This window comes from Lissotriton helveticus, chromosome 2_1 (genome assembly GCF_964261635.1).
Source record: "Lissotriton helveticus chromosome 2_1, aLisHel1.1, whole genome shotgun sequence".
NCBI classification, from domain to species: Eukaryota; Metazoa; Chordata; class Amphibia; order Caudata; family Salamandridae; genus Lissotriton; species Lissotriton helveticus.
This window is the reverse complement of record NC_136059.1, coordinates 694,524,034-694,549,674: the sequence shown is the minus strand read 5'-3', so window position 1 is coordinate 694,549,674 and position 25,641 is coordinate 694,524,034. Positions and strand designations below refer to the sequence as shown.

General features: G+C 51.1%; 1 protein-coding gene across 1 annotated transcript in view; it reads left to right on the top strand.

Annotated features, from left to right (window-relative positions):
• The window catches only part of SKIC3 (SKI3 subunit of superkiller complex), a 1,397,627-nt gene that overhangs the window by 409,140 nt on the left and 962,846 nt on the right, over positions 1-25,641 (top strand). Inside the window, exon 10 of the mRNA XM_078675399.1 lies at positions 6,632-6,733. Coding sequence (XP_078531525.1) covers positions 6,632-6,733 — 102 coding nt within the window. The remainder of the gene's footprint in view (positions 1-6,631; positions 6,734-25,641) is intronic.

Sequence of the window (25,641 nt, the reverse complement as noted above, 5' to 3'; positions counted from 1 at the left end):
GGAGTGTCCGGAAGTAGTACAATAGGCGGGGCAGTGCCACCATCTTCAGTAGTGCTATTCGTCCCGCCACTGAGAGGGGTAGGGTGGACCAAAAGGACATGCTACCCTTAAGCGCCCGGATGCCTCTGGAGATGTTACCCTCGAGTGTGTCAGCAGGGCGATGGTAAACATGCACCCCCAGGTACTTAAAACAAACAGGCTCCCATCGGATCTCTCTGTGAATGTCCAGCTGGGGACTATCACTGTGGACCGGAAACAGGCAGGTCTTAGCCCAGTTTACCCGGAGTCCCGACACCTCACCAAAAGTCGTGAGCACTGAATCAGCTCCGGCCAGGGCCGTCCTAGCGTCTTCAAGGAAAAGCAGTAGGTCGTCAGCATATAGGGAAATGTACTGGTGACCCGACGGAGATTGCAACCCCCTGTAATGGGCCCCCGTACGGATCGAAATAGCCAGCGGTTCTACAGCAAGGGCGAATAGCAATGGGGATAGCGAGCAGCCTTGTCTCGTGCCTCGTTCTACGGGGTATTGTTGGGAAATCAGCGGGCCCGATTTCACCCTAGCTACCGCCGAGGCATATAATACCGAGGTCCATCTCAGGAATCCCTCACCTAGGCCAAACCGCTCAAGAACCCTGTGGAGATAAATCCACTCCAGGCTGTCGAAGGCTTTCTCCAGGTCTATCGAGAGGATCATGGGATCGGGAGCATTTGTGTGATCACCCTCTAATAGTCGAAACAAGCGTCGGATGTTCATCATAGTATTACGCCTGGGGATGAAGCCCGCCTGGTCGGTATGTACTAGAGAGCTCATGTGCTCCAGCAGTCGTGCGGCTAAAATGCTGCTCAAGATCTTATAATCGACCGTGAGCATTGAGAGCGGTCTATAAGATGCTGGCTCTGCGCCCTCGCGATCAGGTTTAAGTAGAGGTATCACCAGGGCCTCTCGCATCGAGCCCGGCAGGCGTCCCAAAGTCTTCGCTTCTTTGTAAACCCGCAGGAGCTTGGGGGCCAGGAGTTCTATGTATGTGGAATAAAACTCCACTGGGAGTCCATCAAGGCCCGGTGTTTTATTTTGCGCCATTTTTTTATGGCGCTTCTGATCTCTCCCAGCTCCACATCTCGCCCTAGGTCCTTCGCCTGTTCCGGTTCCAGAGTGGGGATCGGCAGATCACTCAGGAAGGTGTCCGTCGGGGTAGTATCCGGCGGTAATCGACTGCGATACAGCATCTTATAGTAACTCCAGAAGCAGTCAAGGATCTCGGGCTGAGTATAGACCTCTCTGTTCTCCGCAGTCCGCATTGCCACAGTGGGCGAGGTTAGTCTCGTTGGGTTGGCAAGCCAAGCCAGCAGCGTACCCGATTTGTCGCCCTCAGCCAACGATCTAGTCAGGTAAGCTTTGTGGTCATAACTTCGTAGTCGTTCAACCTCTACGGCCACCGCCTCCTTTGCCGCCAGGGTCTGCTGTTGGAGCTCCGGGCGGCCAGGGCGGGTGATTGTTAGTTCGCGGAGGACTCGATCAGCTCTAGCCAGATCTTCTAGGAGTACTCGGCGCACTCCAACTCTCTGTGTTATACAATAGCCTCTAACCACAACCTTAAAGGCGTCCCATTCCGTGGCTCTCTCAGCAGTCGTGCCCTCGTTTATCTCAAAGTATCCCGTGATCTTGTCCTCCAGGTCCCCGCGGAACACCTGGTCCTCCAACAGTTCTGGTCGCAATTTCCAGGTCGGCACACAGGGGGTGCACTGGAGCCACCGGAGATCAACCAATAACGGATTGTGGTCGGAGATAGTCCTCGTCAGGTATTCAGACCGCACAGCCGAAGAAGCCACTACTCCCGACCCCAGCAGGCCATCTAGTCGTACATGCAACTCGTGCATGCCGGAAAAATGGGAGTAGTCCCGGGTATGCGGGTGTTGTGCCCGCCAGATATCCGTCAGTCCCCACTTAGTCTGCCAGTCTAACCTGCCCCTGGCCACCCGATGTGTCGGGGAGTCCGGGAGGGAGGGATGAGATCTATCCAGGTGGACGTCGAGCACCAAGTTAAAGTCGCCTCCTAATAGGATGGGTCCCGAGAGGTAGCGGGCTAAAGAGCCCGACAACGCAGTTAGAAAGGCGAGCTGGTCCGTGTTAGGCGCGTAAATGCAGCAAATGTTCACATCTCTTCCCTCGAGTCTCCCTGCTATTGTGACGTACCTCCCCTCCGGATCCACAGTGTGACTATCTACCTGTAAGGGTACCCCCGCTTTTATCCATATTAGCGCGCCTCTTGCATAAGCCGAGTACGTGGTGTTGTATGCTTGCCCTCGCCATCTACGCTGTAGCGCTAGTCCCTCAGATTTGGTGAGGTGTGTTTCCTGCAGTAGTGCAATCTGTATACCTCTGCGCACTAGATAAGCGTGGACTTTATGTCGTCTGGACATGGTGTGCAGACCCCGCACATTCCAGGTGATAAATTTCAGAGTTGAGAAATCAGCCATTGTCCCATGTCGCGTCTTCCTGTCTCTCCGAACACACTACTGGCATGGGCAAGCACCCAGTTAAATCCGTACCGATGACGAGTTCCCCCCTCAACAACAATAAATCAACTTTCAAACATGAATCCCCCCTCAACCCCCCCAGAACAGGTTCTAAATAGTACCATCTAGTCCCCATCCAAACTGTACCCTCCAAAAACCCCCCTCCTACTAACCTGACGGTAGCCACCGCAGGTGTGCCTTAAGGGCAATATGGGGGCCGAGCGTCGATGTGGGGTCCCCCCACTGCAAGCTGCATAGCGATCGAGCCCTATAACATCAGCGTCTATATAGGGAATCCCCGCAACCCTCCACGCAGTCAGTGAATTAACAGTTCCCCTGATGAGTCCCATCTCACCCATGCATTTGCCCACCCTTCAGCCCCCCAACCAGAACCGGCTCACCCGAAAGTTTCATTGTTCACCAAGTAGACCTTCTGCTGTCTCTGGGGTGACCACCGGGCGCTTCACGCTATCTGTTTCAGAACCCTCCGTGTCCGAGTGGCCCCCACTCTCTCCAGGTTCCGATTGTGCAGTTCCATGGTCTCCCTGAGGGCCAGAAATGGAAGAGACCATCTCCAGCGCACCTCGCCGCTCCGCCTCAGTCTCTACCGTAGAGGGACGAGTAGTCCTGCCTCTGCGTTGTCTGAACCTCTTAGGTTTCCGCTGTAGAATGTCCTCCATCGTGGATTGGGAAGAGGTTCCAAAACCATCTTTGCCAGCCCTGTATAATTCAAGCCAACTACACGCATCGTCCGGGGTGTCAAAGAACTTGGTGGAATCGTCTATGATGATGCGGAGTCGTGCCGGAAAGAGTAGGGAGTACTGGATACCCTCAGCACGTAGTTCTCGTTTGACTGCTAGGAAGGAGGACCGACGTCTCTCCGTCTCGTAAGTATAGTCCGGGAAAATGTTCACACGGCTGTTGTCCACCTGATAAGGTCCCTTCTGCCTGGCGGCCTGCAATAGGAAGTCTCTGTCGCGGAAATGGAGCAGCCGCGCCTCCACCGGACGGGGGGGTCGGCCTTGCAACGGCGGTTAGGCTGGCACTCTGTGCGCACGTTCCAATGTATAGAAGGGGGACAGCCCCTCCGGCGCCACCGCCGTCCGCAGCCAATCTTCCAGAAACGCCACCATGTCCCCACCTTCAATTTTTTCCGGGAAGGCCTACTATCCGAATGTTATTTCTCCTGTTGCGCCCTTCTGCATCTTCCGCACGTTTCTCTAGGGCTTCTATTCGGGACAGAGCGTCCTTCACCGTGGCGTCTAAAGCTTTCTGCGCCGGTTCCAGGTGTCGCACCGAACCCTCCACCTCCTTCACCCTGTCGGAGAGCCTACCGTGATCAGCTCGAAGCAATCCCAAGCCCGTCGCAACTTGAGCAATGTCTTCTCGGAGGGCCGATCTAGTCTCAGTGATCGCCAACAGGATTTTATCCAGTTGTTCCTGAATATGTGGATTTCCTGGTCCTTCTAGGTGTAGGCGCTCTTCGTTGTCAGGCGGCTCCACGTCAGAGGCGGTCTGGGCGCCTCCCTTAGGTCCCCTCGGTTTACCCATGGTTTTCAGGGTCTACGGGAGGGTCGCAGCAGGAGCGGGGGGTGATCAAGCCGGGGGTCGTCATCGATGCGGCGCAGCCGCCAGAAACGTCGCCGCTCAGCAGTCTGTTCCCCCGTGGCCACCAGCAGGCCCCAGAGACGAGCAGGTCCCCAGATGGCGGTCAAGATGAGTGTCCGCCGGTAGGCCAGTCCGGGACCAAAGGGCAGAGCGCAACGTCGGCGGTTCAAATGTCCCCCACTTCTTCAAAGTGCTGAACAGACGTATGCTCCCAGCCCCAGCGTCAGGGGCAGGGGAGGCCCTGGACAGGCGTGAAGAAGGCCCGAGAGCAGCGTGCCTCTAGAGCGCCCCCGGTCTCCACCTCGTTATTCGGCTTCCCAGTGGATTACCTCGGCACCACGCAGTTTGACTTTGCAGCTTTGGGGTGATGTAGCCGCTCCTTAGAGCTCAATAGCGACCCCCGATCGGTTCCCCCTCCATCAAATCAGGGGCCAGAGCTAGAGCGGTGGGCCGCCTCGGCAACCTCCGTGCGGCAAGGAATGAGCCGCTTCTTCTCCTCCCCACGTAGCACCTCAGCACCGACTCACGGCAGCGGATCGGAGTCTTCCACGGCCTGTCGCCGGGCGTCTCCAGTCCCCCAGGTGTCGTACCTCATCAAAGCGCCATGGCGCCATTCATTGCGTCCTTGCTTCAGGGGGGCGGCGAGGGCGCTCCACAGCCCCCCCTCAGCGCCTCCAGAGCGGTCCGCTCTCCTTCAAGCTGGGAGTCAGGCCCAGTGTCTCGGGCCGCCGCGGCAGTCCCCGCACGGTGGGGAACAGGCCGATCCGCCCCTCCCCCACGCAGCTCCTCACTAACACCTTGCGGCAGCGGACCGGGGTTCTCCTCGTCCGGCCGCCGGGCGTCTTCAGTCCCCCCAGGGGTCGTCAGGGGGCAGGCTGTATGGTGTCTCCTCGGTGGGGGAAGGATCGCCTGTCCTGTCGGGGGTGTCGGGGCGTCTGTCGCCCCCGGGTCTCCGGCCGCCTCCGAGGCATTCAAAGTTAAGTGGGCGCCATCTTGGTCTCCGCCGCGCAGTCCTCTCGCTCCGTCTTTTCCCCGTCCCAGAGACCGCCGCCGACCTCTAATCTCGTTTAGAGGTGTCCGGGTCACAGGGGATTTCTTTGCAGGGTTCGGGTTTCCCAGGGAGCCCCCGGGAACAGGATTAATGAAGGCTCGATCGCGGAGCCGAGACACTAGGCGACCTCCGCCATCGGCGCTCAAGCCACGCCCCACCCTAATTCATCGATTATAGTGAAGATTTCTTTAGAGTTTTTGTTGCCATTAATAATGCGTTTGGAGAAGTAATCCGCTTTGGCGGAGAGAATACTCTTCATGTAGTCCTTCCGGGCAATGATATACAATCGTTTTTTATCGGGAGAATACTTTAGACGCCACTGCATTGCTCATGTTCATCTGTCACCGCTTGTAGTAGTATTGTTCTCATCTGTGGGCACTATTAAGACCCAAGGTCAATGAATATCTGCGAGTTATGGGACATTTTGCTTTATTCCATTGGTTCCTGGATTGCTTATCCACATCTAATTTAGTTCTATTTGGGAAGGCACAGTCTTTCCACAACAGGGAGGGGGCTGCACCATTGTCCTGTGCAGGGGCACCTCGCGTCCGGTCAGCGGGATCTTTGATTGGTTAGTTTTAATCACACTGCATTAGCTGGGTGATTCACTGAGCTAGGAAGAAAGAAATGTTTGATATGGAAACCGAGCCTTCACAATGTCTGCATGAATCAGCATAAGTGTAACCGTGCTGCACATGAATACCCTGCTTTCATTCTCACTTGCAGCAAATTTCCCTCTGCATTGTCACCTTCTCTTAATTTTTGGGATAAATTGGGAGGTAATCCGAGCAGTAGTAACGGGTGTCAGTATACTGCCATTGAAGGCTTTAGTTCCCAATGTCTACCCTTCTGATATGTCTAGTACCCTGAAATGGTTACTGTTTCCCTGGCTGTCACCAACAGGTAACATTTATTTTATTAACATGCTGATAGTCATAAGAGTGTCGAGCTTTAAGGTGTGCATCTTCTTTTGTTCTTCAGTTCGATATTGTCAGGTGGTAAACAGAAGGCTATAGGTGGAGGCAAGTACGCTTTACATGTCATATTGTAATGGCAGTGTGAAAGCCTCACTGGCCAATCTTGACTCGCTCCTTTAGGTAAAACATTTGAAGGTTACAAAATTAAGGTACATACATGTGCAACACATTTGCCTATTAAGATCATTTCATCAAGTAGAGCTGTTCTTAAAAATTCTTGTTGAAATAAGTATTTATACACTTTAGTGCTTGGTGCAGCTTCTATTAACCTTTAAAAAAATATATTTTCACGTTTGCTTTCCTAATTATTATATTTCCCTCAGTAGCATTCAATTCTATGCAGTTCAATGAATGGTGACAAGCAATCTGTTTGACTGGGACATGCACCTCTATTTTCTTTCTACCCCGTGTTTTGATGGTAAATCCTCATTATTTGACTTGCATATGAATTCTCCACTACCGTTCTTTGATTTTATAGGATTGGTGAAAGCCAGCTTCTGTACATCAGCATGGTGTTGTCTGGCACAGGTCCAGCTGAAAATGCACAGATATGAGGAAGCTATATTATCCTGCAATCAAGGTAATTGCTTACATGTGCTCTGCTTGTGCTACATAAAGTTCCATTTAGTCCATATAAAAGCTTCTCTGGTGAATGGGTGTCTTAATGGAAAATAAATAACATACTGTTAATGCTGAAACCACAAACAGTTGGGCATTTTATTTGTATTTTACTTAAGATGTATGTTATTGAAAATACACAACATGCCTAGTTCCTTAATACAGTCCATTGAACTTAATCTGTATATGTTTTTTGAAAGTGAAAGAGAGTATAATTCATTTGGCTTGCCAATGTTTTTATTTCGGTACTATCTTATGAGATGCATTATGGGCTAATGTTGTTTTCGATTGAAATTAAATGTGTTTTTTCATTTCATGTTTTCTTCATTCATACAAGGTTACGAAGAAGGCTAAACAATTGGAATAAATCCACGAGGGTTGATATTATACACACTTCTGTAAGATAGTTCTACCTTTCTGTGGTTGCCTCTCGCCACTTCCAAGTAAACCTTACTCTATCTTCTTGCTGCCAGTTCGTTTTCCTTCCTGGTACTTTTGACAGAGAAAAGTAAAATTTCTATCGCACACATCCTCAAATGATGTAGGCTGTATCTTACTTTCTCACCCTCCAGTTTAGATGTAGTTTTTTTCATAAAAGCATCTCTTTGAGCGCCAAAAATAATATGTAAGAGGTAGTAAACCCGAAAAGATTAGGTTATATAAAGTGCATGGAATCTCAAAAATTAGACTTCTACTGTACTCTTAATTTTTGCCTACTGGACTACATAGTAAACTGTAACCTTAAACAGTAAATTTAAAGTTAACATAAAGTCTCGGAGGAAGACTATGGATCTGAGGTTTAAATCAGAAAAAGCATGGGCAATAAAACCAAAAGCATGTATATGTGTGTATATATATAAATATATATACTAGCAGCCCGTCCCGACGTTGTCCGGGTATGAAATAGAATGTGTGCAATGTGTGTAATAGGCAAGGGAAATTTATTTTAAAATCTCGCGGTAGACAACATTTTTAGCATGAAGTGTCACAATAGTTAGGCATGTGTGTGCAGATACTGTGTGTACCTCGGTGTAAGAAGTATTAGCAGATGTCTCTTGTGTGTATGTACTCCACTTCCGTAGGTAAGCGTGTGTGAAAGTGCATTCAGTTGTAAATTTCGTGTCCCCGCAGGCACGCTGAATCGCGTCATCCCCCGCTTGAGGCCCAGCTCCAGTTTTGTTTGATGTTGTGCTTGTAGTGTAAAGTCGTTGATGCAGAGAGTTGAGTGGGTGACGCTGTGCGTGTGGTCAGGTGCAGTCAGTTCAAAGGTTAGTGTCCCAGCAGGCGCGCTTAGTCGCGTCACCCGCCGCCTGAGCCCGGCTCCAGCCCTGGTTGATGTTGTGCGCCTGGTGTCAATTCGTTTATGCAGAGAGTTGAGTGTGTGACAGCGCACAGGAGATGCTGCAGTTAGTGTCCCCGCAGGCACCGTCCTTTATGCAGAGAGTTGAGTGGCTGACAGTGCGCAGGATACTGTGCAGTTATTGTCCCCGCAGGCACGATCAGTCGTGTCTGCCCCCGCCTAAGCCCCGGCAATTGCCGTGCCCATTGGCCACGCCCCTTGCTCCCGCGAAATTGCCGCACCCATTGGCCTTGGCCACGCCCCCGGCCCAACGCACACATTTGTTTTCCACACGCCCTCAAGGCCGTTTTTTTTTGGGGGGATGTGCCGCGCGATTGTTGCCGTTAGTCGCGCCCATTGGCCACACCCCTTGGTGTCGCGCAATTGCAATTGCCGTGCCCATTGGCCATGTTCACGCCCCCAGCACACGCCCCCGGCACACCGCACACGTTTAAGGAACGCTTTTTTTTTGTCGTCATGCTGTGCCCCGCCCATGCCCACGCCCACAAGGGACTACTTTGCTGGAAAGGTTCTTTTACCTTTCAAATGTATATGGTGGGCATCTGTATAGCCTATGTCCTTCTGTTGCAACTGCCCTTTCCAATGCTGTATTGGGTGTTGTGATTGGTGCTGTGGTTCCTGAGATTACCCGCCTCAAAGGTTTGGGCTCTCTCTTTATAATATTAGTATAGATATAGACATATATATATATATATTTATATGGCCCCCACTATGCACAGTTACAATGATATTATCAATTATGTCATAGAAAATGTCATGAGTGATGTAATATGTGCAGTAATAAGCAGTGCATTGCAAGGGTGCTTTACCTTAGGGCACGAGTTATAGTCACATGCGATACCTATAATAGTGTTTTTTTACATTTGAAATGGCATGTTTTAACTGATATCTACACCTAACTATCACCTCACTTTGACCTTTGTTTTTTTTACATTTAATTTCTAGTTTATTATTAAATGTATATAGTTTATTACCATGGGTAAAGCCAACGCTCTGCTACGCACAGCCTTTGGTCATGAGCAGAGGGGGTTTGGCCGCAGGGCCTACAGCCACCACCACCACAGCGCAGCGCACAACCTCTGGCCTGCGGCCAGGCCCTGCATCTAACTTCTCGCATACACCCATTCCCCAAAGCTGAACTCTGGCAGCTCAGCGAACAAAAACAATCCAAAAACGCGTTTCCAAGTCTTCAGCTTCAAAATGCTAAACATGGCCCAGGCTACAAGGTAATAATACATAGAGGTAAACGAGGCTCGAAGCCCACGTAGCACATATAGGGATAGTCCACAAACAGCGGAGCAAATAACAGAAAAGATCCAGGAAGAGGCAGCCGGGTAGCCCCAAACACATGAGGCCGCCAGCACACAAGTCAGGGCAGCCGCCACCCGGGTCAGGAGCTTTTACACAGCGTCACGAAGCACACTAAAACCAACCAGGGTGAGCGGCATGAAAAGGATAAGAGGGCTGGACTGCCAAATGGGGTAACAGGCAGATACCAGGTAAGAGCCTCCTATAAAAACTCAATAAATCAGGATCATGAGGGGCTCCTTCCGGACAGATCAACACTGCTCGCGTCCAAGCTCAAAAACTAACCAACAATCAACGAGGTGTTGCTCACCCCTAGGTACACAGCCAAAGGCTCCTACGACATTCTGAATAAGTCCAACATCTTAACGTCTATTCTGCCACATCAACACCCTGGCACAGATAACCTCTGAAAACATAGAGTGGGTAAAGTTCAGAAGGTTAGACAGCGACACCCACTGTGATTCCACCTTAGTCGGCTTCACCCAACAGCCAGTACAACTGGCAGTCCTTGGCGAAGCACAGCACCTCACAAATTGGGGTATACAAGTCACCGCATGCTGAAATACCCATATGTTCTTATTCACAAATATGACAGGCAGGAGCCCACATCAGCCTTCAAAGGTACAATGAACAAAAGAGTAGGAAGATGAGATATATCGGAACGATCAAGAACCCCGATAAAAATTAGCATCTCGTACAGCACCACACAGCGCAGAGTACAGACGCATCAGCAAGAGCAGGCCACCATGGGGGTCCCATGGCAACATTATCCCTAACCAACGCTATAGCAACAACAGCAGATGAAGCTTAACATCCACCCGCGCTCAACAATGCAAACTAACCCTCCTCTCATGGAACAGCGCAGGGTTAAGTAAGATTGTTATGGACAAGGCCACGCATGAATACCTTGCAAATGGGGACATATTGTGCTTCGAGGAGACCTGGGCTAAGACAACAACTCCAATCGGTGGCTTTTATGAACATCACATACCCGCCACCAAAAAGACCCTCTACGGACTACCATCAGGAGGTTTATCTATCTTCCTCTGCCACACCTGCAAACTTAAAACCATAGTTATAAAATTGGAAACACTCGACCTCCGAACCATGATAATCGAGGGGCTGGGTAGGAGGCAACAGCCCCATCGCCTCCTGCTAATTAACTGTTATATTAACCCAACAAAGTCCCAAACGCAGCTCGCCACAGAAACCTTTTTTAGCATCGTGAAAGATGTACTTATTAGATTATATTTTATTCAATGAAAGGCAGGCTCAGAAGTTGAGTGATTTTGCAGTGGACAACAGAGAGGAAAGCGATAACAGGCAACTCTGCCACCTTTAATCTGGGCCTGTAACCGGCTGAAGCCCAGGAAACAATCGGTGTAACGTCGGGCGAAGAACGATATACAGCCCTAAAAAGACTAAAATAGACTGCCAATCTTAGTAACAGACTGCTGGTGTATGTAGCTGCAAGGGAGGAGGTAAACCAGACACAGCTGACCATGAACATCATAAGCCATTGGGAAGCGTTGATAGCAGATTTAAAGAAGGACCTGGGTAATGCTCACCAAACAAGAAGGAGCTTTAACTCAAAACATCTTTCCCAGGAGACAAGAGCTCAAAAGTGCCGGAAACGTGCTCTCAAAAAGGCCATAATGACAAAAAAGAAAGGAGTCCACTTGTCATAGACCAGATCCATCCTGGCCCTGCAAACCACATACAGGAAGAAAGTATGGGAGCTGAAAAGACAAGGCATGGAAAAGAACTGGCTTAAAGTGTTCTCCAACCTATGGAGATACATTAATACCCTGAGTGCCCGAAGTCCGCCTAAAGAAAGCAGTGTTGCTTCCAACGTATGGGAACAGTATGTGAAGGGTCTGTACATGAGTGAATCATGCAAGGTGGGCCCTCACATCACAGAGTGGTCTCATATAGCAGCTGAAGCCACTAAACCTGAACTCATGTACTCGCAGGAAGAAGCCATAGCGCCTAGTCAATCTGATCGTTACAGGGAGGAGGAGATCACCAAGTACATCAGGGCAATAAAAAGCAACGGACCCCTGGGCCAAATGGCATTCCTGCCCAAGTTTTTAAGTCCGCCCAGTCATTCCTTGCACCTATACTCACTCCACTATACAACTACTCATATGCTACAGCATTATTACTACAATCTTGGAAAGGCTCAATTCTGTTTCCCATAGATTAAAAAGGTGACCACACGAACTCCGCCAATTACAGGCTAATAGCCCTCCTCGATATAGAAGCAAAGGTCTATGCCCTTCTACTACTAAGAGACCTAGAGGACTGGGTGGACAACAACTGTATACTCCCATCATATCAGATAGACTTTAGGGCAAATTGCTCCACAATGGACAACATCTTGGCATTGTCCTACCTCTCTAAGCAAGCTGTAAAGAGAATCAGTCTGCCCCTGTTTTGCTGTTTTATAAACTATACTGCAGCATTCGACAATCAATCAAGGAAGACTATGGGCAAAACTTGAATACTGGGGTATCCCGGCGACCTTTTTAAAAACAATAAAAGCCCTCCTCAAGGGGACATGGGTCCAGATCAAACGAAGTCCTACAACTTCAACCTCAAGAGTTGAAACAAACAGCGGGCTGAAGCAGGGTTGTGTTTTGGCTCCACTATTATTCAACCTGTATGCAGCAGACCTGGAGCGAGATCAGAAAGACGCCAGTCTAGTACCTCCAAGATTGGGCAAGATTACCCTCGTAACCCTTCAGTATGCGGACAACACAGTGGTCATGGATCACGCCAGGGTGTGGCTCCAAAGAATTCTAAAGCGCCTAGTAGCGTATAACAAAGAAAACAGCCTGCAGGTAAACGAGAATAAGACAAGGATAGTAATCTTTGGCAAATATCTTCACAAAAACCAAGCATGCTCGACATTGGGTGAACACCGAATCAGGACCGCAACATCCTATAATTACCTGGGGTATGGCTAACAGAGGAGGCCACAGCAGCCAGACACACATAAAGGAGCAAATTCCGAAAATTAACAGAATAATTAGCTCACACAGAAGGCTAAATCAGCACCTAGCAAGTTCATCTGCAGAGCCCATGCTGACAGTACACAGGGCAAACTTAATTCCAGCAATTAACTATGGCCACCTATCCTTTCCGGGTGTACTAGAGAAATCCATCACTGCAGCCCAATCAAAAGCTTACAAAACCGTGCTGCAGGCGCCTAGACAAGCCAGGAACACCAGACTAAGGCTGGAACTAGGATTAAACAGACCTGATCTGGCACTACAGGGAGACTTAATAAAATGTTATATCAGGGTGCTTAAATCCCCCAACACTTCCCCCAAACATTTTCTGAATGCAATTTTTAGTGCTGAAGGATCCCCATGGTGCACTAAGCTGGACCAAGCAATAGGAGTACTGAAAATAGAGGCAGAACGTATGCCCCTCCCTGAAATCCCCCACACTGCCTGGACTAATGCAGTAAAGTGCCAGGTACAGTCCATCTCGTTCGAACTGCATCGTGCCTCACTCGGTACAACTCCCATACACTAGCACTTGACAGCTCGTACATCTCTGGGAAAGCCCAACCTTACCTGCGAGACACTCTCACAGCCCAAACTAGAAGGAAAATTCTGTTTATGCGCCTAATAGTCCTTAAAATCCTGGACTTCAACCCAACATGTGCACGAAAAGACAGCGGTCACCTGCTGGTTATGCAACTACCATACAGAATCCTGCTTACATCTCTTGTGCTGCTGTCCCACTCTGGCCAACGATCACTATCGTTTGATATACCCCATCTTAAAGGACAAGTGTGAGAAGTTGGCCTGATGTGCAGTGTTCACTATTCTAGTGATCACTATATATCAGTCCAAACAACCCTTATTGATGATTGGTTGTAAGTCAACCTTATAGACCAGCTATCCTAGTAGCATGGATACGAGCAGTCTAAGGCTAAGACTCTAGAGGGCGTGTTAAGCCAGCTGTTTTACCATCACATTACCCCTTGAACACCCAGTGAAAGGACACCACACAAGTTGTTATGAAAATAAACAGTGTATTTATTTATAACAAGACTACCCTGGCTCTTTATGAGACAGGGAGCTAAGCACACAACAAAACTCTTACGAAAATACTTAAGTTAGCACGTTATACACAAATGCCCGAGGGGCACGAAAAACCATATACTCTAAAAGTGGAATGCGAATTACTAGCAGGTAAGTAACAGTTCTAATAGGCTTTGGAATCGCTAGGACTGGACTAGGGAATCGTTAGATTACTACTAGGAGGCCCAGGGGACTCGGGTGCAGAGTGTGCACTCTCACGCGGGATGCGGGACAAAGTCTATGGAAGCTAGAATTCACAAAGTTAGTGTTCACGGGCGAACCCAACCTGGTAGGGAGAAAACGACAGTGGATCCTGACCCTTGGATAGTGAGGCTATGCTGGGACACCGGAGTGCCGAAGTTACCTAGCCCAGGGGCTGCAGCTGCATAGGTCTGAAAAGACGTCGGGGATCTCGTTGCCGGACCAGGAGCCTGGAAGGAAGAAGTTGCTGGCAGGCGACCAGTGAAGAAAAGTTCGATGGATCCAAGCCTGGATCAAGGAAGAAGAAAACCTGAAAGCAGAGGGGACCAAGTTCTTGAATCACTAGCCAGTGATTAAGTGGGCACCAGGATGGCACCGGGCGAAGTCACCGCAGTCAGGTGAGTGGGCGCTGCTGGGCTCTGCAGTCTCTCGGACCAGGAGGCGTTGTCGGCGACCAGGATGGAGGTGCGAGCTGTCCCACGAAGGTTCTTGCTGTCGACGTCGCTGGACCCAGGATTGGGCAACAAGTCTTGGCAAATGCAAGGCCCACGCGGTGGACCTAAAATGGCGTCTTGGGCGGACCAGGAGGGTCCAGGGTGCTTCTCCGATGGAGGGAAGCAAGGGCCAGTCTGGAGCAACCAGACCAGCAGCAGAAATGTCGTCGGGCGTCGTCAGGAAGGCCACAAGCCAGCGGGCTAGTAGCCAAACAACGCGGTGAGCAGCAAAAAGCAGAAGGGCCCCACGCAGATCGTGGAGATGCTGGGGGGCTGCTCTTCGGTGCTGGAGCTGCTCAGGGTGGGGGCTTCTCGGACCCCAAAGCACTCACCAGGAATTCACTCGGCGGGCTTGCTGGAAAGAAGTCGTGCAGTCTTGAAGATGGCCGGTCCCTCGAGGTCTCGTCGCACCCACGGTTCTCAGCTGGGCTGTAGAGGTGGGTAGAGGTCAGAGGTGCCAGGGAAGCCGGTTCTCGTCGAGCTGGGCAGTCGGATTCCGGAAGAATGACTTACAGCAGACCGCAGTGTTCTTTAGATGGTGCCTGCGGATGCAGGGTGACTACTCCTTAGTCACAAGGGAGAAATCTTAGGAAGAAGTCTTGAGTTCCTTTCGTGGAAAGTAGTTTCAGGATTCAAAGATGATCTGATTTGGAAGGGGGCCAGTCCCTACCTTTATCTTGGAAAAGGGGGCTGGCACGCGACTAGGTCCTGCCCTATGGGTGGGACCAGGAGGGGGGTGGTTACACCCACTTCCTTGGCGGGCTTTCCCCAGGCCAGGGGCTGGAGTGCCCCTGGAACTGGTTTCAGCCGGCCTATGCACAGTGAGCACCGGGGTGCCACTTGCAGTCACCTTCCTCTAAAGCCCTGCCTACCTACAATACACAAAACCCTGTCTGGGACGGTGCTGGCACCGCCCCTGGCAGGAAATCCTTTGTCCTTGTCTCCTGCTCTGGGAGGACTCCCAGCAGCAGGAGGGCAGACTTGTGTCTCGGTGGCAGCATCCATTTTGTGGATGCTAAGGCTCTGTGTGACTTTTAACCGGGTTATAGGTTACATGCATGTCGTGTCCCTCTAGAAGGGTGGAATGCTAACCCCGTCGCCAGAATTGGCGAGGGGTTAGTATTCCAATTCGTATGACACCTTACTCGACATGTTTTGATAAAGCGATACCAGAGTTGGCATTTAACCGCGAGGATTATAATGCACTTAAGAGTATATGGTATGCGATATCATGGAAACGGCTAAGGGATGGATCCCGAAAGCCGCAGACAGGCTCAGCTCATGCTAGAGCACCATCTCACACGATTCCAAGCACTCTGCCTTCAGGATTGTTAAGGCCTGCCATAGGAGTGACTGATAGGAGATCTGTGTGTCCATTTTAGGGTTAGATATAGGTATACTATATCTAAAGCAAAGGGTGAGTACACCACCTTGCCCCAGCTGTCGTGCAGCCAGTTGTGTCAGTTTTAGTTAGTCAATCCAGGGGTGGCATAATACATGCTTCAGCCCCTGGGAGACTTCTGGGTGCACCTCAGCCCTGGGTACAGGGACTTGGAGAGGGCCCAGGGCCAATTCAGTACCTGAGTACAATTTGGATAGAGAGAACAGCTAGGCTGTGGGTCTGATTAGCAGGCCCACAGCCAGGGAAAGTCGTAAACCAGTGCAGCAAAAAGCAAAAATCTGGGTGATCATAGGATTGCAGACCCTACTCTCCTACATGACCCCCCCCCAAACTTTGGGACAATAAACTAACCTTGACCAGGTGAGTCTTCTTGCTCTAAGTGGAAATACCTGGAGAGCCCATCAGCATTGCTGTGATCAGTCCCAGGTCTATGCTCCACTGTAAAATCCATCCCCTGTAGGGAAATGGACCACCTAAGCAGTTTGGGGTTTTCACCCTTCATCTGATTTAGCCACAAGAGGGGCTTATGGTCTGTCTGAATGGTGAAGTGAGTGCCAAACAAGTAGGCCCTCAGCTTCTTCAGGGCCCAGACCACAGCAAAGGCCTCCCTCTCAATAGCTGACCAATTTTTCTCTCTGGGTGTCAACCTTCTACTAATGAAAGCAATAGGCTGATCATTACCATCAAAATTCAGTTGAGACAGAACAGCTCCCACACCCAACTCAGAAGCATCTGTTTGGACAATGAATGGCTTGGAGTAATCTGGACTCTTGAGGATAGGTGCCGTGCACATGGCCTGCTTTAGGTCATTGAATGCTTTCTGACAGCTTGCTGTCCACTGAACTTTCTTTGGCATCTTCTTGCTTGTCAGGTCATTAAGGGTGGTCACTATGGACCCATAATTTCTGACAAACTTCCTATAGTACCCAGTCAGGCCCAAGAAAGCTCGAACCTGAGTCTGGGTGATTGGAGGAGTCCAGTCCTTGATGGCCTGTATCTTACTCTCCAGTGGCTGAACCTGGCCTCCACCTACAAGGTGGCCCAGGTATACAACCTGTGTCTGCCCTATCTGGCACTTTGTGGCCTTGATAGTGAGGCCTGCCTTTTGCAGGGCCTCTAACACTTTCCTCAGGTGGACCAGGTGATCCTCCCAGGTGGAGCTAAAGACAGCAATATCGTCCAGATATGCTGCACAGAAGTCATCCAGCCCAGTGAGGACTTGATTCACCAACCTTTGGAAGGTGGCAGGTGCATTTTTCAGTCCAAAGGGCATTACCACAAATTGATAATGCCCTCCAGGGGTAGAAAATGCTGTCTTGGGTTTGGCTTCCTCAGCTAACCTGATTTGCCAATACCCAGCTGTCAAATCAAATGTGCTTAAGAAGTTGGCAGAAGCCAATCTATCTATAAGCTCATCTGCTCTTGGTATTGGGTGGGCATCAGTCTTAGTGACTGCATTGAGGCCTCTGTAGTCTACGCAAAACCTCATCTCTCTCTTACCACCCTGGGTGTGAGGCTTTGGCACTAGAACTACTGGGCTAGCCCAAGGGCTATCTGAGGGCTCAATGACTCCCAGTTCCAACATTTTCTGCACTTCAGTTTTGATGCAGTCTCTAACATGATCAGGCTGTCTGTAGATTTTACTCTTGACAGGCAGACTGTCTCCAGTGTCAACATCATGGGTACACCAATCAGTTTGGCTGGGTGTCAGAGAGAACATATGTCTGAAGGATTGCAGAACTTGCCTGCAATCCTGTTGCTGATGTTCAGTGAGGCTGCCACAAAAGACAACACCATCAACTGACCCATCATCAGGATTCTGAGTGAGCAGGTCTGGGAGAGGGTCACTCTCTTCCTCCTGTCCCTCATCTGTGGCCATGAGCAAGCTCATGTCCTTCCTGTCAACATATGCCTTGAGCCTGTTAACATGGAGCACTCTGAGAGGGCTCCTGGGAGTTCCAAGGTCCACCAAGTAGGTAACCTCTCCCTTTTGCTCAATGATGGTGTGGGGCCCAGACCATTTGTCTTTCAGAGCTGCTGGGGCCACTGGCTCCAGCACCCACACCTTCTGTCCTGGCTGGTACACAGTCAGAACAGCCTTTTGGTCATGCCAAGCTTTTTGAAGTTCTTGGCTGGCCTCAAGGTTTTTGGATGCCTTTTCCATGTACTCAGCCATCCTGGAGCGGAGACCAAGTACATAGTCCACTATGTTGGTTGCAGGCTTTTTGAGAGGTCTCTCCCATCCTTCCTTCACCAAACACAGGGGTCCTCTTACAGGATGCCCATACAGAAGCTCAAAAGGGCTGTAGCCAACCCCCTTCTGTGGGACCTCTCTGTAAGCAAACAAGAGGCAGGGGATCAGGACATCCCATCTTCTCCTAAGAGGTTCAGGTAGTCCATGAATCATCCCTTTCAGGGTCCTGTTGAATCTCTCAACAAGCCCATTGCACTGTGGATGATAGGGTGTGGTGAACTTGTAGTTCACACCACACTCTTTCCACATAGCAGTCAGATATCCTGACATGAAGTTTGTACCTCTGTCAGAAACGACCTCCTTAGGGAAACCCACTCTGGAGAACACTCCAACTAGGGCTCTTGCCACTACAGGGGCTGTAGTGGTCCTAAGGGGAATAGCTTCAGGATACCTGGTGGCATGGTCCACCACCACCAGTATAAACTTGTGCCCTGATGCTGTCTGGGGTTCCATTGGACCAACAATGTCAATCCCCACTCTTTCAAAGGGAACCCCCACCACAGGTAGTGGTATGAGGGGGGCCTTTGTTGTGCCACCTGACTTACCACTGGCTTGGCAAGTGACACATGAGCGACAAAACTCCTTGGTATTCTCATTCATATGGGGCCAGTGAAAGTGTGAGACAAGCCTGTCCCAAGTCTTTGTCTGACCTAAATGACCTGCAAGGGGAATCTCATGGGCCAAGGTGAGAAGGAAACCTCTCAGAGACAAGGGGATGACCAGCCTCCTGGTTGCACCAGGCTTGGGGTCTCTTGACTCAGAGTACAGGAGTCCATCTTCCCAGTATACCCTGTGGGCACCTGTGGCATTCCCTGCAGCCTGCTGTCTGAGGGGTTCAAGGGAAGGGCAGCTCAACTGTTCCTTCCCCAGGTCTGCTCTGGAGGGTCCCCCTGAGCCCAGAAACTCAACTTGATCAAGTTCAAGCTCTTTAGGCTCAGTTTCCCTCAGTTCTTCTAGATCAGCCTCCTCAGAGACTTGATCCTCAACCTGGGGCAAGGGGGAAGGCAAAGCCTTACCCTTACTGCTCTTCTTCTTGGAAGGTGTCTGGTCCATAATTTCAGGATCCAGCACCTGTTCAGTGGGGCATCTTCTGGCCTGTGACCTAGTCACAGCAAGCACATGTGCTGGCAAGCCTAACATCTCCATATGAGTCCTCTGCTCCACTTCTGACCATTGTGATGACTCCAAATCATTGCCCAACAAACAATCAACTGGGAGGTCTGAACTGACTACAACTTTCTTTTGTCCCTTCACTCCACCCCAGGAGAAAGCCACAATTGCCACACTATGACTAGTAGTGACATTGCTGGCATTGGTCACCAGGAAATCAGTACCTGGCATGATCTGTCCAGGGTCCACAAAGTTAGGTGTCACCATGGTGACACTGGCACAAGTGTCCCTATAGACCTGAGCCATTTTGCCATTTATCAAAGGTGTCTGCCTGTATTTGCCCAAAGTATTGGGACTTATTTCAGGGGACATATCCATATCCCCTGTACAGACAAGGACAGCCTGAGTGAGTGTGCCAACTAAGTTGTCAGACCCCTCAGTACCCAAGGTTAACCCAACTAATGCCTTGGGAGGTACACTACCACTACTGACTGTACTAGGGGGTGCAGTTGCTTTAGGAGCTGTAGTGGCAGGAGTTTGTCCTCCTCTTTTGGTGCACTCACTAAACCAGTGAGATTTACTTTTGCAGTACTGGCACCACCTTTTTGACTGGCCTTCTTGAGTCTTCTTCTTCTGGGAAGCCTGACCCCCACCCTCTTTGGTTTGTTGGGGACCTGGTGAAGACTTCTGGTCATTTTGCTCATTCTTAACATTACCCTTCTGGTCTGCTTTCTTCTGACCACCCTGGTTCTGGTTCTGGTTCTGCTTGATCCTTGTCCTGACCCATTTGTCTGCCTTCTTTCCCAATTCTTGGGGAGAGGTCAGATCTGAATCAACAAGGTGCTGGTGCAGCAACTGGTTCTGACAATTGTTTAAAATTTGTTCTCTCATCGTTAGATTATACAATCCTGTGTAATCTGTAACCTTGCTACCCAGCAACCAGCCCTCCAAAGCCTTAGTGGCACAATCCACAAAATCAGACCAGTCCTGAGACTGAGTTTTCTGGGTGTCTCTGAACAGCAACCTGTACTGCTCAGTGGTTAAACCAAACCCATCAACCAGTGTATTCTTCAGGACCTGGTAATTGTTAGCATCCTCCACTCTTGTAGTGAGGAGCTTATCTCTACCTTTACCATCAAAGGAGAGCCACAGTATAGCTGCCCACTGACTCTGGGGAATGCACTGCACAGTGCAGGCCCTCTCCAGAGCAGCCATCCATTTCTGGATATCATCCCCTTGCTTAAAGGGGGGCACTATTTTAGTCAGGTGTTTAGTATCTAAACCCTTCTCTCTATCTCTTGGGAGATTGCTGCCACCAGTGGGTGCTAACCCACTCATCTGCTGCTCTCTAGCAAAGGCAAGCTTCTCTTTGGCCAGGGCAAGTTCTTCCCTTTCAATCCTTAGTTCAGCTTGTCTCATCCTAGCTTCATGCTCTCTTCTCTGAGGGGAAGTAAATCTCCTCTGTGGAGGATTCCTTCTCCCCTGAGAAGAGGCATTAGAGTGCAGAGATCTATTGGAGTCCCTAGAAAGAGATCTATCTCTCCTAACTCCAAGGTTAGGCCCACTTCGGGTTAGTACTGGGGGTCCCCCAGATCCTAGCCCAAGTAAGTCTAAGTTGGTCCTGGTTAGCCTTCTGACTACCTCAAGACCTTTGTCTACCTCATCCCCAGAGAGTTCCTCCTGATCCTCCTCCTCCTCAACTGCAGTAGCAGTGTTGGGGAGGTCTGGATCCCCAGAGGTTCCCTCTAAGGCTGGCATGTTCTCATGTAACTGAGAAAGCTTTCTGGCATCATATGTCTCTAAGAGACCTATCAGAAAGGGAATGGTGGGGTTAGACCCCTGCTTCAGTTTTCTGGAGACACAGATCTGTCTCATCTCCTGGAAACTGAGAGCTGCATATCTTGAAGTGACCTGTGGAGGGTCAACACTGACCAGGGGAGTCTCAGTAGATTCTCCCTGGGTAGACATGCTTTTCTAGTGAGGTGTAAGTGGTGCACTTACCTACACTATATGTTTGCCTACTGATCCCTTGCTAGAGTTGTAGTTTAGGGTGTGCTAGGCCCTAGGAGCTACAACAGCTGGTTCAGTAGAACTCAGAGTATTCTAAGCTAAGTTATATGTACCTTTAGTACTTATGTGATCTTTCACAAGATATTCTTAGGGCATGTGTGGTAAAACAACAGCAAGCTCAAATCCCAACCGCTGCTCACCAATGTGAGAAGTTGGCCTGATGTGCAGTGTTCACTATTCTAGTGATCACTATATATCAGTCCAAACAACCCTTATTGATGATTGGTTGTAAGTCAACCTTATAGACCAGCTATCCTAGTAGCATGGATACGAGCAGTCTAAGGCTAAGACTCTAGAGGGCGTGTTAAGCCAGCTGTTTTACCATCACATTACCCCTTGAACACCCAGTGAAAGGACACCACACAAGTTGTTATGAAAATAAACAGTGTATTTATTTATAACAAGACTACCCTGGCTCTTTATGAGACAGGGAGCTAAGCACACAACAAAACTCTTACGAAAATACTTAAGTTAGCACGTTATACACAAATGCCCGAGGGGCACGAAAAACCATATACTCTAAAAGTGGAATGCGAATTACTAGCAGGTAAGTAACAGTTCTAATAGGCTTTGGAATCGCTAGGACTGGACTAGGGAATCGTTAGATTACTACTAGGAGGCCCAGGGGACTCGGGTGCAGAGTGTGCACTCTCACGCGGGATGCGGGACAAAGTCTATGGAAGCTAGAATTCACAAAGTTAGTGTTCACGGGCGAACCCGACCTGGTAGGGAGAAAACGACAGTGGATCCTGACCCTTGGATAGTGAGGCTATGCTGGGACACCGGAGTGCCGAAGTTACCTAGCCCAGGGGCTGCAGCTGCATAGGTCTGAAAAGACGTCGGGGATCTCGTTGCCGGACCAGGAGCCTGGAAGGAAGAAGTTGCTGGCAGGCGACCAGTGAAGAAAAGTTCGATGGATCCAAGCCTGGATCAAGGAAGAAGAAAACCTGAAAGCAGAGGGGACCAAGTTCTTGAATCACTAGCCAGTGATTAAGTGGGCACCAGGATGGCACCGGGCGAAGTCACCGCAGTCAGGTGAGTGGGCGCTGCTGGGCTCTGCAGTCTCTCGGACCAGGAGGCGTTGTCGGCGACCAGGATGGAGGTGCGAGCTGTCCCACGAAGGTTCTTGCTGTCGACGTCGCTGGACCCAGGATTGGGCAACAAGTCTTGGCAAATGCAAGGCCCACGCGGTGGACCTAAAATGGCGTCTTGGGCGGACCAGGAGGGTCCAGGGTGCTTCTCCGATGGAGGGAAGCAAGGGCCAGTCTGGAGCAACCAGACCAGCAGCAGAAATGTCGTCGGGCGTCGTCAGGAAGGCCACAAGCCAGCGGGCTAGTAGCCAAACAACGCGGTGAGCAGCAAAAAGCAGAAGGGCCCCACGCAGATCGTGGAGATGCTGGGGGGCTGCTCTTCGGTGCTGGAGCTGCTCAGGGTGGGGGCTTCTCGGACCCCAAAGCACTCACCAGGAATTCACTCGGCGGGCTTGCTGGAAAGAAGTCGTGCAGTCTTGAAGATGGCCGGTCCCTCGAGGTCTCGTCGCACCCACGGTTCTCAGCTGGGCTGTAGAGGTGGGTAGAGGTCAGAGGTGCCAGGGAAGCCGGTTCTCGTCGAGCTGGGCAGTCGGATTCCGGAAGAATGACTTACAGCAGACCGCAGTGTTCTTTAGATGGTGCCTGCGGATGCAGGGTGACTACTCCTTAGTCACAAGGGAGAAATCTTAGGAAGAAGTCTTGAGTTCCTTTCGTGGAAAGTAGTTTCAGGATTCAAAGATGATCTGATTTGGAAGGGGGCCAGTCCCTACCTTTATCTTGGAAAAGGGGGCTGGCACGCGACTAGGTCCTGCCCTATGGGTGGGACCAGGAGGGGGGTGGTTACACCCACTTCCTTGGCGGGCTTTCCCCAGGCCAGGGGCTGGAGTGCCCCTGGAACTGGTTTCAGCCGGCCTATGCACAGTGAGCACCGGGGTGCCACTTGCAGTCACCTTCCTCTAAAGCCCTGCCTACCTACAATACACAAAACCCTGTCTGGGACGGTGCTGGCACCGCCCCTGGCAGGAAACCCTTTGTCCTTGTCTCCTGCTCTGGGAGGACTCCCAGCAGCAGGAGGGCAGACTTGTGTCTCGGTGGCAGCATCCATTTTGTGGATGCTAAGGCTCTGTCTGAGTTTTAACCGGGTTATAGGTTACATGCATGTCGTGTCCCTCTAGAAGGGTGGAATGCTAACCCCGTCGCCAGAATTGGCGAGGGGTTAGTATTCCAATTCGTATGACACCTTACTCGACATGTTTTGATAAAGCGATACCAGAGTTGGCATTTAACCGCGAGGATTATAATGCACTTAAGAGTATATGGTATGCGATATCATGGAAACGGCTAAGGGATGGATCCCGAAAGCCGCAGACAGGCTCAGCTCATGCTAGAGCACCATCTCACACGATTCCAAGCACTCTGCCTTCAGGATTGTTAAGGCCTGCCATAGGAGTGACTGATAGGAGATCTGTGTGTCCATTTTAGGGTTAGATATAGGTATACTATATCTAAAGCAAAGGGTGAGTACACCACCTTGCCCCAGCTGTCGTGCAGCCAGTTGTGTTAGTTTTAGTTAGTCAATCCAGGGGTGGCATAATACATGCTTCAGCCCCTGGGAGACTTCTGGGTGCACCTCAGCCCTGGGTACAGGGACTTGGAGAGGGCCCAGGGCCAATTCAGTACCTGAGTACAATTTGGATAGAGAGAACAGCTAGGCTGTGGGTCTGATTAGCAGGCCCACAGCCAGGGAAAGTCGTAAACCAGTGCAGCAAAAAGCAAAAATCTGGGTGATCATAGGATTGCAGACCCTACTCTCCTACAACAAGGGATTTAGAATTTGTAAGGATGAATCGGACGGGTGCTTTTGAGAAACAACCACCTATCTACTTGCCAGAGCAGGCACGTTTACCCACCAAATTAGAATCGCACTTGACATCCAGGATCTGAAAGAAACAGGTTAGTGTTAGATTCCTTACCTTAGAATATCCCCAGGCGTCAGACTGGATCCGGAAAGTTTTGCGTAGCAGTACCCCTGCGCGTCGGTAGGCGTCGTCTGCGGCTCCGCGTCTGTCGTCGGCGTCGTTGGCGCCGGGATGACGTCGTCGGAGTACTTAGACGCTGTCCTCGCGCGCTGACATCAGTTCTTCTTTTTTCCGCGCCAGCAAGCGCAGATCCGGGAAGAGCAGTACTCCTTAATCACTTTTTGACTAACTTTTTTCTATCTGGATCTTATCGAGCCATTTATCGACTCCGGTGCCAGTAGGGATGCCCGAATTCAGGCCCTGTGACGACTGTAGCCAACTGATGTCGGATACCGACCCCCACCGTCTGTGCCTTTATTTCCTCGGGGCCGACCATGATGACAAGTCGCGCCCGACTGCCGGGCCTTTATGTCGAAAGCTAGGCGGGAGCGGTCCCGTAAGCGACTCGAGCTCCGGCAGTCGGCCCCACGCCACTCGAGGTCCCGGTCCAGCAGGAGGTCGAGGGACCGGTCGCGGAGCCGCAGTCATCACAGCTCGGCGAGTCGACACCACTCGTCGGGTTCAAAGTCCTCAGGTAAGTCGAGGCACAAGAAGTCGAAGAAGCGACACCGCTCTTCTGACTCCCCCTGACGCTTGCGCGACGCGGCCTGGGGATCTGGCGACACCGCCAACGCGGCCATGCCGGAGCCGGAAGCGCCGCGTCCAGTTCCATACCCGCCGGTCCCTGGGCTGCACGCGACGCCGGAGGAGATCAGCGCCTTCCTCACGGCCATGAGGTCGCGCTTCCCTCTGCCGGATCCCGCTGAGGTGCCTTCGGTCCCCGTGGATCCGTCTAGGAGCCCAAGCGGGCTGGCGGCTCCGGCCCCGGCGTCGTCGACGACTCCGGTCCCGACGCCGCAGGGCCCCCTCAGGATCCAGGCCTGGATCTGTGACGACGCCGGTCGACCTCACCAAGCATGTGTCGCCCCCGACGCCGTCTCCGGACGACGTCGTCCCCGGTCCCAGCATCGGTCCGGATCCAGCGTCGGACCGCGCCGGCTTTGACGTCGAGGGATGAGCCATTCATCTACGATCCGGCTCCATCATTTTACCTTGACTATCAGGAGATGGATGTCGGGGAGGACTGGGAGGGGTCTGAGGTCCCTCTGGCACAGGAGTGCCAGTTGGATCAGGACTGGGCAGTTGAGCTAGGGGAGGCCAGTGGACTGGACACTGGATTTGTCTCCCCTCCTACCGTGGCTACAGAGGAGGGGGCTGCTTACAGCGTGGTGTTAACGAGGGCGGCCAAGGCCTTGGCTCTTGAGCTCCCCGTCACGGCCGTGAGGACTAACCTCCTCACTGAGGTGCTCAAACAGCAGGCAAGCTCCTCGGAGCCTCTCCTGCCGTTTAATGAAGCCCTGTCTGACGTTCTGCTGGGCACCTGGTCCAAGCCCGCTACAGGCCTTCCTGTAGATCGGAACGTGTGCCGACGCCACCGCCTGGCTCCGGGCGACCCTTGCTGTCTGTCCACCCACCCCACCCCTGATAGTCTAGTTATCCAGGCCTCTAATTCTCAGAACGCATT